The sequence below is a fragment of the Anas acuta genome, chromosome 4 (genome assembly GCF_963932015.1).
Source record: "Anas acuta chromosome 4, bAnaAcu1.1, whole genome shotgun sequence".
NCBI classification, from domain to species: Eukaryota; Metazoa; Chordata; class Aves; order Anseriformes; family Anatidae; genus Anas; species Anas acuta.
In genome coordinates, this window is record NC_088982.1 from 56,674,230 (window position 1) to 56,696,192 (window position 21,963).

The 21,963-nt window shown below is 37.5% G+C and overlaps 1 protein-coding gene across 10 annotated transcripts in view; it reads right to left on the reverse strand.

The window, feature by feature from the left end:
- SORBS2 (sorbin and SH3 domain containing 2) overlaps positions 1 to 21,963 on the reverse strand; it is a 155,567-nt gene that overhangs the window by 93,985 nt on the left and 39,619 nt on the right. For 2 of the 10 annotated variants that reach the window (XM_068681383.1, XM_068681367.1), the window contains exon 1: positions 6,684 to 6,851. The exons of 7 other annotated variants lie outside the window; for them this stretch is intronic. Coding sequence is in view for 1 of the 3 variants with exons in the window: in XM_068681365.1 (XP_068537466.1) it covers positions 6,219 to 6,240 (22 nt within the window). In the remaining 2 variants the exon portion in view is untranslated. Of the gene's footprint in view, positions 1 to 6,218; positions 6,256 to 6,683; positions 6,852 to 21,963 lie in introns of those variants that run through there. One more of the 10 variants, XM_068681365.1, reaches the window with a different exon arrangement.

Below are 21,963 nucleotides of genomic sequence, written 5' to 3' on the forward strand. Positions count from 1 at the left end.
GTTTGAGAATAAAACATTACCATGTGACACTCACTCTTGCTATTCTTACTGCTCTTAAATGAGAAAGAAACCACTCAGTGCATTGGTTCAGCATTCCAGACAGTGAAGGTCAGAGACAAGATCATCCCTTATCAACACAAGATTGCCTCTTCTCAGTTCTGACTCTAAAATAACAATAGGTTGAATAACAAATCATTCTACCAGTCATGACAAAGACATAATAACCTCCAGAATATTTAAATGGAATTTTCATTCAGCTCAAAGAGGACTTAATTGCACTGACCACACACATTCTGCAGAACAAAAAGACTTGTCTCTAAGGAATACTTGTAAAGTCTTTTTTTTTTTTTTTTGAACCAAGAATAACCCTCAGTATTTTCTAGTGAGAAAAAAACGTATGCAGAACATGCTTGCACATATAAACATATGCCCGTATCTTTCAATCTACACATACACATAACAATTAAAAAGCTGTAATTTAGGAATTGTAACAGTGTAACATAAAACTTCTGATTGCTTTAAAAAGAAATAATTTGCCTGTGTATAAAAAGAATGATGTTCTTCTTGAAAGAAGCTATGCAATGGTTGACTTAATAACGGTGGATCAGCACAGAGCCCTGAACCTCATTTATAAGTTAATTTTTCTTGAGGCTTGCCTTGAACATTGATCATTGGAACAGCTATGTGTTTCACCACAGCAATTTTGGCTCAGAAAACTATAGTATTCTCACTGAAGCAGAAGACAGACTAAAGATGAAAATAATTTCAGTAACTTTGGGTAAATGAATTGAAGATACTTTGGGTCCAGTTTATCAGAAAACTATTGCATCCCATGAGGAGATCCAGCTTGTGCTGTGGACAAGGCCACAGCTTTGCAGAAACAATAGTATGTAAAACTATTGCAGTAACTGCATTCATAGAGAGGGGATAAACTGAAGCAGCTTTAATTCTGGCATTTCATACCGTAAGACTTCATAACAGTAATGCAAGCCTTTCTTGGGATCACTTCAACACCTTCTAGGTGTCTTTTTTCCTCCTGAAATAAGGAAGAGGAAACATGGGAGTTGCATTATCTGATCCCCACAGATACCTGAATCAATTCTCTATAAACATGAGACAAACCTCCATCTTTTTGCTTGCTAACAAAGTTAGGCAACTACAATAAACTTTCAGCTCAAATTCTCAGCCATTCCTTCCTAGCCAATCTTACCTTTGTGTGACGAACTTGCTTAAATGCCAATTTTCCCATCACCACCCTTCAAACCCAACTCCCCCTTCCTCTGCCAGCAGCAATTTGTCTCAGTCTAGTGCTCTCATTCCCTCGGTCTTCAAGCCTGGCAGCTTTTCCCCTTCAAGTCTGGTCCATAGGGGGGTCTTAAGGATCAGCAAACACTGTCACCTTAGTTTCAGCTAGCTCTAGCATTCACTGCAGTTGCAGTTACATGAATAGTCCCACTCATTCCCTATACTACCCCTGGCACTCAGAAGCATTCAATACTCAGTTCTAATTTTCTGTTCATGTGCAATGAAAACGAATCTCCAGATATTCTGACTTCACTAAATCTCTACTGAGCATCTGCAAGCACATCTTTCAGAGGCACACAGTTTTTGGAAAGGGAGGTAAAAGTCACATTCCTAACAAAGCCATCTTGAACTTTACATCTGTATTCCAGCCAATGAGATCCTAAACTTGCTAAATTATAGGTCACCAGAATTTTTAATGTGAGCAAAATAACTACATTGTAGAAACCCAGCCCCACTTCTTGCCAAACATCTCTGACCAGGATATGCTGAATTACTTCATTAATAATGAGTACTACCAGTCTACTCCAACCAGTTCACAGGATTTAATAATGCAGTTTCAAACAAGCTGTTTGCGTATTTTTGAGTCTTAAGACCAAGTTTCTTTCAATTGTATCATGGTACTGTTGCTTGTTTTGCCTTCTACACAAGCTAGTGAAACTTTGCCAAGGCTACATCCCCAGGAGCCCTGAAGCTTACAGGAATCCTCTATTGACTCTTTGGTGGGTTTAGTACTGGTCTTCAATGTAACGTGACTTCAAGGTTATCAGATGTACCTGCAGCAGTAGCAGTTGCTCTAACCCTGCCACAAGTGCTATTCAGGGCTACATTGTTCTGCATTGTAAGCGTCACTCAACTAATTCATGGAGTGCTAGCACAAGAGATGGTATCTGTTTCAGGAAAACGTGTAGATCAGTTACATGCCTTGCTATTATACCAGCTATTTAACCTCGCTGAGTGCAGTGTGAATAACAAGGAGGATAGATAATGTAAGGGAGCAACACAGAATGTTTTCCTTCACAAACTACACCTCGGTTTACTTAACAATTATTAAAATTATGTCCTCAAATTAATATGCTGCATATGATGTTCTAACACTACTTTTACAGCATTTTTTTTTTAAATTGGCAACAGAAGCAGCATTCCCTTAGCAGATGTTCTCAGTTCCCACACACTTAATTATAGTTTATAACTACAATCGCCTACCATACAGTGCACTGCAATGTGTCATTTTAAAAGCCCCTGTTACTTGCTCATTAAATTTCACTACTACTTAGAGCACCAGTGATTTCAGCTGCATGCCAACCCACACCCACATGACAAGGAAATAGGCCTCAACTTTAACACATATTTCACACAAGTCTGTACAAGCTACCATAGTGTCCAACTGGTCATTACAGTAAATCACATTCCATGATTTTAATTAACACATTGGTTGTTAAGTGGCATCATGAGTTAGAGTATTTTTTTCCTTTGTAGAGCTATTTCAAATAGCTTGAAAAATGGAAACTTAGCTGTAAACAAATTAGACAACTATCAACAAATTAGACTCAGAAAGATTAATAATTTTTTTGTACTTTTTCCAGGTTACAAGTAGTGAATGAATGTTAGGTTTGTTTGTTTGTTTGTTTTTATCAGTTTAGTTGCCTAAAACAAACCATAAATTCTTATCTGCAAAAAAAAATAAATATCAGCATTAGAGTTGCATATCACAAACAAAACAGTCAATAGATGACACACAGAGAACAGTGAACTGCACAACACATCTATAGGCTAGGACCATGACCCCTTCTGTTGCTTTCATCCCTCAGCTGGATGTAAATAGGGAATTTTGAACACGATTCTGTAGCCTGCCTCTATAATGACAGTTTGACACCTTCTTTCAGGCTAGCCATATGAAAAAAAATAAAAAAAACAAACAAGTATTTCGACAGGAAGGCATGCTGTGTCACGCAGCAGCTTTCTGAAGTGCTCCCCAGCACTGACATTACAGAGGCACTCAAGCAGCAGCCCAGTGATCCTCACAACACAGTGCAGCAACTTTAGTTTTGAATTTTCTGTAGACAGAAGAGAAATGCAAAGACCTGTAGAGACGAATGATCACATTTACTCCCAGGAGTGTTAAGAGTAAAAATTTACTGAATCCAATAGGATATTAAATTCAAGTGAAAGTGAGATGACTGGAAGGAGGATGACTTGAGGAAAAAGGCAGGTGCAAGGAAACCTTTTGGGTAAAATTTCCAATATATTGCAAATTGTGGTCTTATAGAGATTAGTAAATTGTTAAACATCTTTTAAAAATCTATGGGCTACATATATGAAAATATGGTAAATACAGTATGTTCCATATCTGCTTTTTATGACTTTGCATTTAGTAGCAACATTATTTAGAATTCTGCTATTTCTCAATCATTCAATTCTATAAATGAATTTTTTAAATTTACTTGCATTTATAAATAAACATTCACATGAAGTAAGATCTGTATGGCAGATGGATAGAGAAGTAAGCTTCTCCCTCATTTGTATTTTAAACTTCTCTTGACCCTAGGTGAAATACAACTGCAGGACAGATTCCCTTGGTAGACTGAAGAATTGATTCATATACTGTCAGCAAAAGGATCATGCATAGAGAATACACATGTTGCCCTTGAAAAGATACAGCAGAGAATCTGGAGAACTTGGGGTTCTCTGCCTTGTATTACGTAAATGAAGGCAACATCAGCCAAGACTACCTAGAACCTACAAGAACGAAAAGCAGGCATTCTCAAGAATGACAGCTTCATTAAATGCTCTAGTGAATTTATTGTACATGCTGAACTTGCAGAAAGTGATCCAGTCACCATTAATCCATAAACTTATTAAGGGCACCAAGTGAAGTTCAATAAATTGTTTTCATGAAACACAGTCCTTATGCAAGCAAATTTTTCCTCTTGCTTATGATAGCATTTATTTAGCACCAGTTGAAGATGTTTGGATTTCTTACTCATTCTTGCAATAAGAAATTCTACAATTCTCAAAAGTCACATTAAAGAACACTCCATCACTGGACACAGTATTAGATACTGATAAACCCTCTGTGGATGTCTAAGGCAAGCTATAAGCTTGATCTATATTCTACTGCAAGATTGCTCCATACTGATTTCAGCTGAGGGACATCAGCATAAACAAGGAGTAGAAGATAAGGCCTTACAAATTTATCAGCAATGAATTATTTTATTGACTGGGGCCACACCATCCAAAACACATTGAATTTTCTATAAAAAAAAAAAAAAAAAAAAAAAAAAGCAAATGCTTCTGAATCTTGAGTGAACTGGAGCTGCAGCTTCCAAGAATGCGTATCTGCTCTTGCCTTTGGCACTCTGATTATATATTGAGCATCCGACTGCCTCTCAAGGCCTCACTGCTGGCTGGAAAATACTGATTACTCTTAATCATCAAGAAAGACAAAAATGTGTACCTCAGTTATATCCTCCATCACAATTCACACAGAATCACAGAATCATCTAGGTTGGAAAAGACCTCCAAGATCACCTTGTCCAGCCTCTGACCTAACACTAACAAATCCTCCACTAAACCATATCACTAAGCTCTACATCTAAAGGTCTTTTAAAGACCTCCAAGGATGGTGACTCAACCACTTCCCTGGACAACCTATTCCAATGACTAACAACCTGTAACTATGGAATAAAGCCAGCTATCACACACTCTGTTTCTAGTGATTATCAGGCAAACCTAAAGCTTTGCATTTGGACAAAACTGGCCAGTCATGTATAACAACTCTTTGTTTCCACGAGCATACAGAACTATAGGTTGCATACTAAATTCCTCCAAGGTGAAAACTTGCACTTGGTGTAAGCATGCAGCACCATGGCCTCCATTTTCAGGTAAAATAGGAAGGAAAAAGTGCTTAAACTTGATGGCCTCAAAAGTTTTGCAAAAGAGCAGTGTCACAATCTCATTTATATGACAACCAATCACTGCTTAAATGAGTTGAGTAAAAAGTAAGTACTTAGTATCAACGAAAGCCTATTAGTATTAATAAAAGCCTATTAGGATAATATTAGTAATAAGAAAGTCTTACAAATAAACCATTTTCATTAAGGTTCACAGATTTTTGTCTGTACATCCCCTAGCCACACCTCTTTTTTCTAACTTCCAGTCTCAGAAACAGTGAAGAATGCAAATACTTTCTGCTATTTCCTCCCTTGTTATAAGCCAGTGAAGTTCAATTGAGGTCAACAGTGCCCCTTTACCCTAGCTTAGGATGCAGGCTGTTTGCTGGCTCTAAAATAATTTTTGAGTTTTGGTGTTTCAGATACTTTATGATTTTTGGTCTGTGATAAATACATTCATAATAGACTGGCATTTGTCTTAAAGTCTCATACCCAGACCATCCTCGATGATTTAATACAACTTCAGTGTTCATTTTCATGCAAAAATATCCAAAGTGTCACTTCATTATAAAATTCAAGAGACCTGTGTCAAAAATACTATATCAAAAACTGTCAACCATTATTAGAACACAGTTTTGTCATCTTTTTTTTTTTCTCTCCATGTTCAAATCCAGTTTTTAGTATAGCTTACGAGGTTGAAATACATTGTACTTATTAATGATCATCAAATCCATTTACATTTCTTAGACTGGTATTGCTGGTTTAATCTTTTCCCATTCCAGAAGTACTCTTTCCATATTGGCAAGTGTGTGTAAAACCTTCCTGACTTCACTACGCAAAGAGCGTATGCTTCAAAAGAAAAGCATTTTTGTTTGTTTTATCTCAAAACAATGCAACCTACCCCTCCTCCTTTTTCCCTCAAAACATATAATTCTACAATTAAGGAATTATATTCTAAAAGAGCAAATGATGGCATTTTGAACTGAATGCAGTGAGTGCTGTTGTAAAAGTAGGTACTTGAAACAGACAGACAAGACTCCTGCATTCCTCTTCTCAGTCAAGTTCTGTGCTCTGTAAACCTCAATTTAGCCACTTATTTTAAGAACTTCACCTCTAACTTCTAATATACAAACACTCTCTTTTTAAGAGCTAGCTATTAGCAGCATAACTATAAATCTGACCCAGTCTTGAGGACTTCACTAGTAAAAACATTTTGCTGACATAATCAAGATTGAACTTGTAGCCCCTTATATAAACATCACACATATGTAAGTAAACAGCACTGTTTTTTTCAAGCTTTGTCCCAAGGCATGGGAGGATTAAGAACCCACTGTATCAATGATCTCAATCTCTTACCTGTGAAAGTTTTCATACTATATATGATACTAACCATGTACAAATGTTTTTTTTCAAAAAGTCTCCCATCACCTACAAAACTAGAGGACTCTAAGAAGCACGAAATATAAAGTCACATAAAAGCAGTCCTACCTTTGCCAAAATGATACCTTTTCTTATAAAAACTTAAGCACCACAGGACTGAGTTTGCAATGCATCCCCACAGTGGCTAGAAGGTTATCAAACCATTTGCTTTGTTTGCCAAGAACACTACAGTAGGTGACGATAAAGCTAAATTATAGTGAACAGCCACCCTCAAACACCTCTCGGCTGAGACTGTTTAGCAACTATTTCGTTTCTCACAGTCTTGCTTGCATGACTCATACAGAAAGAGGACGGGCATTAACACTGATAAGTCAAGCTGTTTTCAGACGCTACTGCTTGGCTGCTGTAGAACATTTTGCAAGCCACTGTCACACACACGCAGCAGATTTCCTTGAAGTATGACAGCAGGAAACAAATCTGGGTGTAGCTGGACAGACACGCATTGTTTTGAGCTTCCACTGGATGCAGTTACCAAGTCGTTCAGAGGTCAGTGCAGCCACGGAGTCCCTCTGGCTGAGTAGTGCTACCCTACTGCATATTTCATTCACCCTTACAGCTCCCAGAGCTGTTTCCAGGCAGACAGACATGGGAAATATTTAATATCAGGGGCAGGCTGACAGTGGTTTTATGAGAGTCATTTTCTCTGTGTTGCTTTTGAAGAGATTTTTTAAAAGGTGTGCAAGAAGAGCCAGGAAAATTCTTCCCAGGGGAAAAAAAAGTGGTAATTTGGAAACATGAACTAACTCTCAGTGGCCACAAGAGACAGCGTGGAGCATATACTAATGAACTCTTCGCTGTATTAATTTAGACTGCTAAGGCTGTCTTTAAGCAAGTCATATATAAAGGATATCAGAGTAAATTAACCATATTGTTTTAGGTACTGGACTGCACTTCAGGGTACCTGAACTTACTTCCCAGTCAGAACAAAGAATCATTGTGACCTTTATTGCTTCGTAAAATTTAGGAAACAAAGTATTCTCCAAGAAAGCAGGAGAAAATGCTTGCCAGAAATTGTATTGAACTTTCTAAATTCTGGCCAAAAAAGCCAGGTTACTGTTCTTATGAGTTTGGCTTCTTATGCAAAAATAAATATTCATTGTAAGTGAGGGCAGCTATCTTTTATTGGTCATTAGACACCTTGGCAATTGTAACAAATGCAACTTCAAGTTCATTGAGGCCAGCAGACTGGGGGAAGCTGTTACAGTAAAGGGACTCCCAAACACTGGAGGAATTGGCCTCATGAAGTTCAGCAAACACTAAGTCCTGCACCAGGGATGGAACAGCTCCATGTAGCATGTTCAGTTGGGGAAGCAGCACTGAAAAACAGGATCCGGAAGTAGTGGTGGACATGAAGCTGCATGCCTTGAGAGCAGTGAAGGCTAACTGCATAGGGGCTACACTAAACTAGCAAGAGCATCGCTACCAGGTCAAGGGCAGTGATCACTCTTCCCTCATTTCATGTCCTGGTGAAGCCACACTTGCACTACTCCATCCAGTTTTGACCACCCCAGACAGATACTGGAAAAATGAAGTGAGCCCATCAGAGGTTGAGCTAACAGGCTCAGGTTGTGGAGCCCAGCACACATGCAGAAAGGCTGAGGGAGCTGTGGATGTTCAGCCTGGGAAAGAATGCCCAGGGCGTTCTGTCTTCAACCACTTACAGAGCTGCAGAGAATACAACAGCCAAATTTCTTCTTGGAAATGTCAGTGAAAGGACAAGGTGTAACAGATGGATTGCAACAGAGGGGATTATGAATCCTGTGCCTGGAAAAGTGAGCTTCACAAGATTAGTCAAGCGTTAGAGTGGGCCCAGCTGTAGAGCCTCCATCCTTAGGGTTGGTCAAAGCTCAGCCACACCAAGTCTTGTGCAACGTGGTTTCATTTCAGGATTATCCATCCTCTATGCAGGTGACTGGACTATGGGATCTCCAGAAGCACCACATGATCTAATTTATTCTCATTGACGTGATTCTCTTTGTGGTTCTAGTCAAATATGCTACTACTGTTATTTCACCTTTTAGGATATGAAGTCCAAAAAGAATTTAAGATTATTAAATTTTCAGAACTAAACCAGTTGAAGTACAAAAGTGAAATACCTTTACCACTTATCCAAATTTTAGATGCACAACATGACTATCAGTAAGCACTTCTGCTTTAAGTGTATAATTGCAGTTATACTTCAAAAAGGTCTTTCATCTTAAGAATAATATCAAACAGGTAAAGAATTCATTTTTGGCTATGAAGAAGTTATCCAGTTATATGCCGTGTTCTTCATACTGTGTAAGAATAGGCACAGCACCAACTAGACAGTAAGCTCTCCGCTTCATTTGTGTTGTGGCATGGCACATTTATCTTAACAACTTCATCAGAATTTTAAGATAATTGATAAAAGGTGGAACAGAAGTGGCAATACACTTTATTTAGATACCCTGATGGAACAAGACACCTGACTTATCTGATGACTATGAAGAGGTACATTGACTTTCACAGGAATATTAATGTGTACAATGCTAAAAAAAGTCTAATGAGCAGGTTAATTAGAAAGCAGGGAAATGCAAGAGAAGAAATCGATTGACCAAGAAAAAAAATGAAAACAAAATGAATGTTATGTCAGAGGAATACAGAAATAGCAATGGGGAAATGGAATTAAAGGACAAATGAAGTTTCAGACAAGAACGGTTTGCTTGTAGTGATATTATTTTATCTTTTTAACCTACCACATTACTTCTAAGAAAGTCAGATAATATGGTCATATAATCCTTAACTATCTCATCTGTTCTACCTCCTCTCTGTTATTTCTTTGCTTTTCCCACCCCCATTTAATTGATTTGCACGTTTACAATTTTCAGAGGTGATAGACCATACAAACACTCATACTTAGTTTTTTTTAATATATACTCAGTGTTTTTTTTTTTTTAATTTATTTTTATTTTCATAAATATGCTTTCTTCACATACAGAGAAATACTTTTTGAAACACTTTCTTTTCATCAGCCTTTAAGTGAACTTAAATGACATTCTCTGAGTAGTCTCCTAAAATCATTACATTTAGGGAGATTAGCAATTAAATATGCTAATAAAGACGCTAGGTTGGCCCTGCAGCTTAACATGCATCCAACCACCGTGTTTAGGAAATACAGGGTGATGGTCCCATCTGAACATAGCAAGTACCAGAGCTTTGGGGTTTAACAGCAATAGCTCACATAGCCAGGGAAAACACTGCAGTGTTAAAATTGTTTTGTTGCTGTTGTCTTAATAGAAAGCAAGGACTGCATGAGAAGAGTAAGGAGCATAAATTGGACCTTTATAACCTTTACAATCTCACTAAGAAAATAGCATTCTGAAATAAACAAGCTTGGGAAGATGAATGGGTTTAGACATTCCCTTGAGTGCATCCAGAACTACTGCACTGCATATAATTAGTACAGTGAAAGTGAACATTGCAGAGAGAAGGGAGAATTGCCTTTTTTTTGTAGCTTAGCTTTAGAATACAACTTCCAAGCTCCATTTACAATAATCTGTACTGGGATCTGTTTATAGCACATTGACACAAAATCTTAATAGGAGCAAACTCGTTTTTGGCACAATCCCAAGTCTACTGTAAGATGGTGATTTTTTAGAGCTGTTTTTGAACCAGCTAACAGAAATCCCTACAGGCACAGGGATGAAAATCATGAAGCAAAAAGAAGCAAAATCTGTAATTACAGACTGTCTTTTCCAGTAAACAATTACTTGCTTCTACCACCATGTACAAACCTATGTGACCAATGTGAGCATCACAGGAGTTTCAGGATTCCAGCCTTCCGACAGAAAGGCCATACAGACGTACCAAACCAGAGTAACCTCAGGCAAATTTCTATTCTCCTCATAAAGGTACATGAATGTATTAGGCATGCTCCCACATTGACAAATAGCTTTTGAGACTCATGTTCAACAGCTATAGCTAATTTATTAGCTGTCAAAGCTAACACATCATGTAAACAGCTCACAGTGCAAATAACACACAAAGGCAGATAGCCAGGGATATAAAACTGTCAAAGCTAGCTTTTCACTGTACACTTTCACTGGGCGTTTGTAATTAAAGGGACTTCCTTGATTTTTGACAGACTATTTCTTCAATTTATAAGTATAAAACAAACAAACAAAAACAAGCAAACAAACAAAGCAAGAAAGCAAACAAACAAAAAACACCACGACACACTTTCTATACCCCACCACTGCCAAAAGAAAACACCCCAGAAAATTGGTACAGATGCAAGGCCTGAGACAAGGCAAAATATGACTAAACCACAGACCTGAAGTTCTTCTCTCTTCATTTCAGCAAACACATCTAAATCCCCTCATTAATTAGGAAATTAATTTTGTCTAGCTTTTAAAAAGACCATTAAGCTTGCTTTTAGTGGGAAAAAATCACATTTTTTCCAATATGCTAAAGCACTTAATATTAAAGGAAGAATAAGTGCATTACATGTCATCACACACACTTGAAAAGAGTAAAGACAGAAATAGGTAGTTTAACTCTTATTTTCTTTTTTCTCACCAGAAGTGTCAAATGCATTAACCCACACTTCCTCTACCCACCAGCTGTGATCACTTTGCTCAATGCCTGACTACATTTTTGTTTGTTTGTTTGTTTTATAGGATCTACTGCTGCCATATGTTCTGCCTTTGCATTTACATTCTTTTGTTGTGACTGAAGTTCTCTTTTGTAAGAGAAAAGAAATTTCCCAAATTTTCCTGACATCTCAATTTTTACATCTGTGCCTGGCTATCTAAGAAATTGGTGAAATAGTCAACTACTGCAAGGAACTATATTCCGAGAAGTATGATACATACCTATATTAATCTGTCTCTTATGACTCACTAGTTATTCAAATACCATCTAGGATTTTCAAAAGCTCATGAACACCGATATGAATGGCAGCTAGAAGCATAGGCATCTTTTAAAATCCAGTTATATGGCTATTTGCATCTTTTGCTAATTAAACATCTTGAAATAGTAGCCCCTGTGCGTTTATAGCATTTCAGAAAAAATAAATACATTGTGCAACCTCAAATATACCTAAGGAGGCTATTAGCAATCCTCCAAAGTTTTACTCGTTTCTTTTGCTGTCTTCTGAGTTGGTCTCCTGGACAACCACAAACTCATACTTGCACACGTACACTGATACGTGTGCAAGGCTGTGCATGTGGCAGGAAGTTAGTCTAGTCCAGAGACTATCTTTCTGATGCCCCAGCTTTAAAGGCAGTGTTATGGGGAACACCAGACTGTGGGGAACAGACTGTACCTTGCCTCTCTCATGGGGGCCTCTTATTTCTTCACTTAGAAGCAAGTCCAGCCTCCTTTCTACAGTTCTGCTGAATGTACTTTGAGATCTTTTGCTGCTCCTCAGGCTGGAGGTGTTTTCCCCATTAAATAATAAATCACAGAATCACAGAATTTCTAGGTTGGAAGAGACCTCAAGATCATCGAGTCCAACCTCTGACCTAACACTAACAGTCCCCACCTAAACCATATCCCTAAGCTACTAATAAAAGCCACTATTTCAGTAAGTATGCTACCCACTCAGCAGAAAGGATCCAAAAGAGTTTTCACGTAATTTTATATACCAAAAATAAAAAATAATTGTTTATATTTTAAAAGTATAAACTTTTAAATGAGATCATTTCCACCTGTGCACCCTCTCTTGTACCCTCCATAACTAAAGCTTTGCACATTTTTCTTCACAATGCTGACAGAATAACAGAACATTTCAACAGTCGAGTTTCTCATAAGCAGCCTGTATCCCCTATATTGAATCTGTCCCTCTGACTTTCCTGAAATTCTCTATACTTCTTGTATGTCCTATATAATGTTCCTGGTAAAAGCACCCCAGCAACGACCCATTTGGTTGCTCTTCAATCATGCCTGAAGGGCAAACTTCACTTTATTCAATTTTAGTAACTCTTGCTCATGTTACCAGTCACACTGATGTTCCCAACGATGACAACTTTTTAATTCACTTAGCAACTTCTTTCACAATCACTGATGATTTGTCTCTCTCTTTTTTTTTTTTTTTTTAAAGTTACTTTCATAAATAGATCCCATTTGTTCCACTTAATACACAAAACAGCCATGTTTTCTGGTTGATGGGAATGCCATAGAGGATTGTGCTCACATTTTATTGCATTTTCACACAGCTGAGCCCAATAGGGTGCTGGCAGAGAAATAAGATTCCCAGAAACCTCATCTTAAGGAAAAAAAGATTTGGAACCTCCTGGCACTGATAGCACACTACTAGGTATTGTAATGATTAACTAGCCAGATGTAGGGCTGTCAGATGGTAATACAAAGTGTAAAATAAACAACTAGCATATACCACACATTGAATTCTACCAGGATCATCAGAACACAAAAGAAGTCATGAAACTATAAGCAAAACAGCCCTGCTGTGAATTTTTCAGAATTCCTCGGTCACTGACAGCACGCTTAGTTCATCTACCTAGGAAAGAAACATTTTTTCTTTCCTATTTTCAGTCTTTATAGATCTAGATCTCAACACCTAATTAAAAAAAATATATAAGAAAAAAATTGACAGGCTCTTAGAAAGCCTTGTGCTACGCAATTATCTTTTTAATGGAAAATTTTCAGCGGGGATCCCTTGTCCTTGGACTGGTCCTGTGAGTACTACAAATGCCTACTAACACCATGCGTGTCTAATTAAATGACTGTGGGTCCTATTCAAAAACATTGCCGGCCTGCATATGTGCAAATTATTTTTGGTATGTAAACAATTGTTTCATGAGATTCATTAAACCCTTTCATTAAAATCTTTTCATGCGGCATGTATTAAGAGTAAGTGTTCAGGTCATACTTGAGAAAGGTGTATTAGAAAGTTCTAGTCCCACACAATTTCAGGAATAAAGTCTTAAAATGCAGAGGGGAGGACATTTTGTATTTTTATTTTCTCGTAAGAGAAAGAAGAAACTAAGTCAATGCTGAACATGGCTACAAAGCAGCAGGAGCAAGGTCAGTAACCATGCTGAGATGTTCATCCTTATTTTATAATTTGCTCTCCTTCACAGATTAAATACTGAATCACTGAATGCATATTAAATACATATTAATATGTATTAATATTAAATACATATTAAATCCCAAGTATCTACTCTACAGTGTCACCTGATTTTGTCTCAGAAAAACCCAGACAACAACAACACAGAATAATTTACAACTATTTTAACAATTTCCAGATTTCTTGTTTCATGACATGCAATCAACTTCCTCATACATTTTCCATAAACAAGCATCAGCCAAGCAGTGCAGTGCTTTCTGACACACTGGCTAAAGAGAGGTGAAAACTGAGGGGAAATGTAGCAAAACTCTGCTCTTGCCTCGTCCACACTGCATGTGGCTCAGGCAGCACAGTACCTGGTCAGATTCTTTCCCTTCAAAGGAGCCCCAGTTGATCTTGGTGCTCTGACTACTGTTGTGTTCACTGGAAATCCACCTTCCCCTAACAGTACAGGTAAACAAAAAATGTACTTGACAGCTGGGTTATAGAAAAGCCTGAAAAAAGTTTTCTTCTCTTCATCAGGTGAGGCTGCTGTACAACTCATAAGCTTTATCTGAAGGATGCAAAGATCCCAAAATAAGCTTTGATTTCCAGAAGTTCTCAATTGCAGAAACTGTACCTTCAAGGCTTTGTACTAATGCGACCCCCTGCTGCTGCGTTAAGTTACAATGCTACAACACTACAGTAATATCGCAGTGCAGAGGTTGCATCCAAAGCAACAGCAACAGAGTACTGTCTTGGGCTTCAGCCACCCTCCATCGGGCACCTCGCTGTCCCGTGGGGTTGCCAATTGTTTGGACACAATACATGGCATGGGCACACAGAAGGAGGCAGCCAAGGGTGAACTTTGCTCCCAAAGTGGTAAAGAACTGGCAGCCAAAGAACTATTTATCAGTTTTAGCCAGATTAAAAAGGCTTAACGTGAAATAAGAACAACTGTTCCACATGGCACTAGTGTTCTAACATGAGACAATCTGCAAGGAATTTCAGAAATTAAGAAAAGCAAAGTGAAGATAAACTACTGCCTTCTGACATATTTTTTTCTTCTAATAGCCGAGTTGATGCATTTCCTGTCACAGTCCTTGATACGGTGTGTCAGGTAGACAGAGATGCTGCACACACTGTGAAGGAATTGAGTTTTCTGATGCAGCTACATGTACCTGAAGTGATAACACTGGTGTTACCACAGTGCAGAACTGCAGCAGACTGCTTCTCGCCTTTCTGATTTAAAAATGCCAGGGCTCTAATTTGAAGTCCTTAATATATGCTTACAAATTTTGTGGTCTTCTGTGGGATATAAGCACGTGCTTTTCTGTATAAGGATGGAATTATTCCCAAACTAAACAAAAAAGACAAGCATACGCTGTAGAAATCTGCTAGATCTCAAAAAACTCCTGTGTAACAGATTTCCAGCATTGATTTTACATATTAGAAAGCAGACATTTTCTTCTTCCAGTTAACTGAGCGCAGTTCGTTTACCTTAAAAGAACTCTAAACAATTTTTTGGCTAGTGTAGGAACTGGAAAAGCAGCTTTAACTCTGCAGTTTTGCAACAGAGCGGGTTCACGGTTATTTTTATACTTTCTGCTTTGTCAAGCATTTTATACACGCTATTTCTTTTCTTTAATTCATTCCAAAAATGTCTATTCCAAGTATTTTTTCCATATCTAGCCACAAGATGTTGTTTCTTTTCTAAGAATAAACAGTATTTCAGTTTACAAAAATGTCAAACTCCTTGACGTGAACATATCTTTATATAGTAAAAGCATCCAAAGCCTTCTTGTCTGGTATGTGCCTGCAAAGGGGCAGCCCTATTAGGTGGGAACCTATAAAGACAGATTTCCCTACATACCTGATTGGTCATACTTGCAGAAAATCCCAGTGGGAATGACAAGATTATTTTTCCTTTTCTTTTTCCCCCCTATTTGCACTAAATGCAAGTCAATTCATATCTTTGACCCCCAGTACACTTATGCTAAGGAACCCTGGTGATGCTGTCTTAACATTTTCAGCAGAAGTCAGAGAATTCAGCCATCAGAATATTGAAAGTTGTAGCATTACATGAGGTGAGGGAAGAAGCTTGTAAATTAGCTGTCAAGTTCAATAAAAAGACCAAAAGTCCAGGAAGCTGGCAGTCACCATTTGATACTGCATTACTGATTGTTCCTTATGGTAAAAATTAAATTACATTCATATTAAAAACCTGTTTGCATTCATTGCAAAATAGAAGGCATTAGAAATAAATCAAAAAGGTTAATGCACCTCTGAATCCAGAAAGGCATGACAGTTTTCCTCCCAGAGCAATAAATGTGTTATGTCTTAAAAAGTTAATCACTTCTTTTAATGCCCTTAAATATTTGGCACAAGGCACAGCCTAACAAATGGCTTATAAAAGCAGACATCACACATATCGTGGGCTATTTATGTGTTTATAGGCCTCCTCTGCTGACAAACTACTACCAGTTTGAGAAATGAAGCTTTTAACCTACGCAAAGAAATAAAGGAAAATCATACCAAATATTATTTAGACTCTTATTAGTACATTTTTGCCTAAAGGCTCTTGTACACAACCCCCTTTGCTACTGGCTTACGTGGTTCTGCCTCGCTTTGTCTTTATAAAGTGCATTAAAGGTTGTATTTATGGTAATAGGAAAAGACAACAGCAGATGTAGCTGAAGATGCCTGGGTCTTTAGAAGAGCTGACAAAAAAAAAGTTCCTCAGACCCTTCCCTTTATTTCACACAAAGTACCCGCAATACCAAGAAGCTCACAGCACCAGTGAAAAGATGGTGAGCTCAGGGCTGAGCTCGGATCGCTTGCTAAGATTTAATGTTCTCTGCCTTTGATAAATTCCAAAGGCCAGACTCTGTTGATACACTCAGTTTTATCCAGACTCTTATTTTTTCCTTCCTGCCTTAGGTATAGGAACTGCTCATTATACATTTAGATGCCACACTGTAAACACTTAACTCTATTTCAAATTAAAATAATGTTAGCAGTATCCCTTTCCTGAGATGAGGAAGCATTACTGATGGCTGTAAGAACAGAACCCTGCCCCCTGCACACATTTAGCAATGAGTTAAGTAACAAGCCATAAAATATAGATGATGGAAAACTCAAAGCCCTTGGGAGAACAAGATGGCATCATATGCAGCATGTAAGTATTTGTGGGAACAACGTACAAACACAGCTCATTCTGTATATTTAGTACTTCTGTTTCACATACAAGTATTGTGCTAGCTGCTCCAGTAAGAGAAAAACCAAGAGGATTGTTCATTTTCAAGAAGGAAAACAAATACCTGTCTGTACATTTAAGAATTGGACAATTCCTTGTGTGCCAGCTTTTAAAACTATGTGGGGGGAAGCGGCCCCAGCTTTTTTATAACTTTTTTTTGCTACTGCTTTCTGTAACTGATGAATACTGTGAATATCGGATGTTATACTTGTGAGAGAAACCAAAGAACAAATACACAGACCACTGGAAGGTTTTTGCTAAAAAACAAACAAAAAATTCAAAACAGAGTAGCCAACACAAACAGACAAATATTTGTCAACACTTTCACTAATATTAACAGAGGTACAGTACCGTCCACTAGGAGATGGCACACATTTTCTTTTCTAGAACTAGCACACATTCCTGCTTGTTCAGATATCTGAATCCTCCATTGCACACATACCACATACTATTTTTTTTTTTTTTTTTTTTTTTTTACACAGAGGTCCTTAAAGAATTTCAGGAGTTTCAAGCTCACTGTCCCATCTGAATTCCCTGTAGAATATAGGAGAGGCTGGATTTCTACGCTGAAGTCAGCAAGCATGTAAATGCATCACGACTAAATTTTAGAGCTCCTTTCCTCTTTATTTACATTTTTTTTGTTAAGCTTAAAAATGCAGATGTTTAATATCTAGTCAAATTCTTAACGAGATTGTGGAATAAAAGGCAAAGCAATAAGTTTGGATGAGTTATTAACTAAGAAATCTGCAAAACATCCATCTTCTTGCACTGCATGACTTTCTGAAGCTAGGAAAAATTATGTATTACTCTGCACAGAGCATGAACATCACCATGTAGGAATATAAACAGATTCTACCAGATGATTCCATGGATTTGTAACAGCAAGATTTCATTTCATTTTTCCTTAAAAAGTATAAATGAAACCAGTATGTGTTTAACAACTCAATGCAATAATGAAGTGTAGGTAACTATATGGTAAGAGCTACGTGCATGCACCCTGCAACCGTAAGCATATAAAAATATATATAAACATTTTCAGAGGGAAACATGCATATAAGCAGCATAATAAATCTCTAGACAGCACACCAGCACTAGAATCATCTGAAAGACTGGGATTCAGGACCATGAATAGCCAATTAGAATGTACTTGATATTTTAATTCAGAAGACAGACATAGCATAATATTGGAGAAAAGAAACAGACTCTCCAAATGCTTAGGGAAATCTCTGGATACGATTACAAATTCTAACTTTTACAGCACAGAACAAGTGAATGTGACATCTTCCACATCATCACTAACATTTGATGGTTCCCACCCAGGTGACAGCAGTCAAATGCCATGGGATGATTAAACTCATGATAACCTCTTGAGCCAACATCTACCAAGAAAAAGCCCAGACCTAAAGCACAGCATGGTTCTGCACAGCATGCAATGATGAGCAACACCTAAAACAACATCAAAAAAACCCCAAACCTACAGATACTACCTATTTATGTCACAAACTCCAAAATGTCATCTAACAGCCCAGCTAAGTTCAAAATACACACTAAAATTCTGAAGATGGAGACAAGAAACAAATGAAGAAAGATTTAATCTCAGGATTTTATTTTTGAGTCATCTACTAGTTAGAAAGGGAGATTACAAATCAATAGGAATAACACAAATTAAATGGGGGCATGTACATAGAGGGAAAATTTTTAAAAGCCCTTTGTTGTTACTTTCTTGACCTACGTACTGTAACTTTTGAGTGCTATAAATTTAAAATTAATTCACCTATAAAACATGCTGTAGCGTAAAGAACTTCACTTATTGCATATTTCCATTACAATATATTACTCTATCATTTTAAGAGGCATACTAAAAAACTCAACATATACTATTTCAAAACTATTTGCGGTATTTGCATCTCAAAACCGGGTCTATAAAAAAAGACTGTTTCAAGCTATTTTAATTTTTTTCAATGTCAACCATTTCACATGAAAAACAGAAATGAAATGTTAATGCAATACTCCAGAGTTGTCATTGTTTATCATAAGTAATGCACGGAACTGCAACAGGTACGGGGCCTGATTCTTAACACAGAAGTTACTCTTTTTACAGTTGTGAACCACCAAAAAGGTAATATCACAAAGGTAAAGGACCTGTCAGCCTCATTACACGTTTCCAGAATCAAGTTTTATTAAAATATCTAGTGTATCATGGCATGTACTCCATTGACCACATGAGAAGACTGGCTGATAATCTCAATTTATGCACAACTTCCCAACAAATAGTATTTTATTCAGTAGAAAATGAAAATGTGCAGTTTACTTGAACATCCTAATAGTGATAAGTTATTTTACTCTTCAGCTTTTATTTCTCTGTGTTTGAGAACATAATGTCCCTGTGATTATACAGGAGTACAGTGTGTAGTGATTTCCTATTGACTAGTTAACTGTGCAGCTCAGAACATGTCAAGGTCATATTTTTATGCCAAGCCACAGCTATAGCCCTGAATGCAGCATGCAATGCTTCATCAGCTACATGGAGTAGTACAAAGCATCACTGATACCTAGTTAATGAAGAACCTGCTTTAGATCAATGTACTCCTCTGATATGCTCTATCAGGAATACACAACAACTAAGGAAAAAATAATGTAAACTTAATGGTTCTTCAACCCTAAATATTTTGTCCAATAACTTATTTCATAACCAAAACATATCCTTCCCAGGTTTTAATAGTTATGTATAATTTTGGGACAGCAGTGACTCAGCCCATAGATAAGTAAGCCCTTGTACATACATGTCCTTATTGTTTTTCAGATGATTGTGTGTGAAAATTAGTGATAAATTTTGCATATATGCAAAGACAAATCGCATGTAAATGCTGCTGTAAACTGGCCAGCATGCCAGAAATGATGTAAGCAATTAGTGTCATATATATGAAATGGTGCATATAATTGTAGGCCATGTTTGAAATCACATCCCATGTCTCATCAAAAGTTTGTATGCTTCTGTGCTAGCTATCTATTCATCATGACCTCAAGTGTAGGTCTTTGCAAACATTATGCATGAGTGTCTTTATATTCACTAGTTCAGCTATCATGAATTTTGCCTTCCAGCTATCATTCTCAGATGCTCATCAGACATGCTTATTCCTGTTTAGTTATAGAGCTCTAGTGGTTCAGCTGCTGTCCTCTGTGTGTAGTTTTTAAACAGCAGCTGTTGAGCATTGATGATATTAAGCCCATATTTCTAAAGGGAAAGACATTATTGCTGAAAAAATTAGTAAGTCTGCTTTCAGCTTTACAGAAGCCTTAGGTCTCATTTTCCTGGTCCTAAGGCTACAGTGTCAGAAACTTTACTTTTCTCTCTTCTGTGTTGGAAGAGTCCATAGTATCTTCTCCATTAAATACTTGTCTAGTCTTGGAGGAGGTGGCAAACTTCTTAGTAGCTGTTATTTTGTATTATTCTACTACTGTCACCAGATAAAAAAGTTTCCTTTTACAAATCTCAACACCTGGGACTAGCAGTCACGCAGCTTCTGCATTTTCTTAATTTGCCTCCTAGAAAAAATCCCAGGTGATGATGCTCAAAACAGAACTACGAAGTTACAAAGCACTTCTCAGGTAGAATTTGTCAAGTAGAATAATATCTGTAGAAAACTTAAAAACAATCCTATTCTGTAACAGAACACTTTTTGGAAACACCTTCCCTTCAAGAGACAAAAACTTCCCTACACCCATTTTTTTTTTTTTTATATTTTTTTATTTTTTTCTTTCCTCCAGCAGTTACCTTATCTGACCTGGTTTAGTTCTGAGCAGGTCTTAATGCCACTAGCTTAGTGCACTAGGAGCGAGTTAATATAATTAATTGGAAAGCACTCAGGAATTGTGTTCAACAGGAAGAAAAGCACCACACCAAAACCTGCACTGGAGTCTCTCGAGTATCTGTGACCACCTCATTGCCATAAAGAACCCTCAGTGCCAACACTGTCAAGCATTTTTAGTCTGGGCTTGCTTACAAACACCTCATGCTAATATTACGCCTGCCCTTGTGCTAAATTAGTTACCAGATTGTGTGCATTTGAGAGATATGGATGCAGACAGCGAGGCTGCTGCCACAAACAGACCACACAAAGCATATCTAGTGAGAAGATTTCTAAGGGCGTGTATGCATTTGTTCCATCTGAAGATAGGGCCTGCATTACAGTGCCTTTATTAAACCTGAAAAACTGCAGTCTCTTCTCACTTGCTACATGCTGAATGGGCCTGCTGTTGCCACCACAAGCATGATCAATGTGGGCTGCTGACAAAGACAAACACAGATGTTACTCAGAGAAGAATTTAACAGCTAGCATTTCAGTATCTCATGCACGGATGCTCTAATTTTTGAACTCATCGTTTTAGAAGCAGGGACGAAATCACTACGTTACCTTTTTAATAACGACTAAGAGACTAAAACTGAAAGGCCATAAACACACTGCACACATGGCCATTGGGCCACTCTCAAACACTATTCTTCTTCTACTGCTCCTCAATTTTAGAGGGCTAAGTAAACGCCTTCTACAACTTCAGTAGTATACCAAGCACCATTACAATATAACTAGCAAATAGCTGACCCAATTCCAAACCTTCCATTTTCAATTAGAGCTTTGAAGGGGTGCCACAGGCTGCAATGCTTAATTTTTTCTTCATTAGTCTGCAAAGATAATTTCTTTGGGATAAATTCTTTCACAGACACCAAGTTACTTTGAGCAGTGCTTCTTGTTTTTTTGACGAAGGTTGGCCCTCATTTTGAAACTCGTCTAAAAGAAGTCATATTGTCCTATGATCACTGTTCACTGCTATGAATCAAGACACATTTCTAGAATTAAGACTCTACACAGGCAAAAAGACCACAATTCCTCCCTCTGAAATCTTACAACAAAGATAATACCTCAGAATATATCTAGAGAACACTACAGCTGACAAGTCAGTCCAGACCACTGCTGGCTGAGATGTTTTCTCCATTTACCTTATTTCTACCATCTTGTGCCTTCACACTTGATTTTTATTTT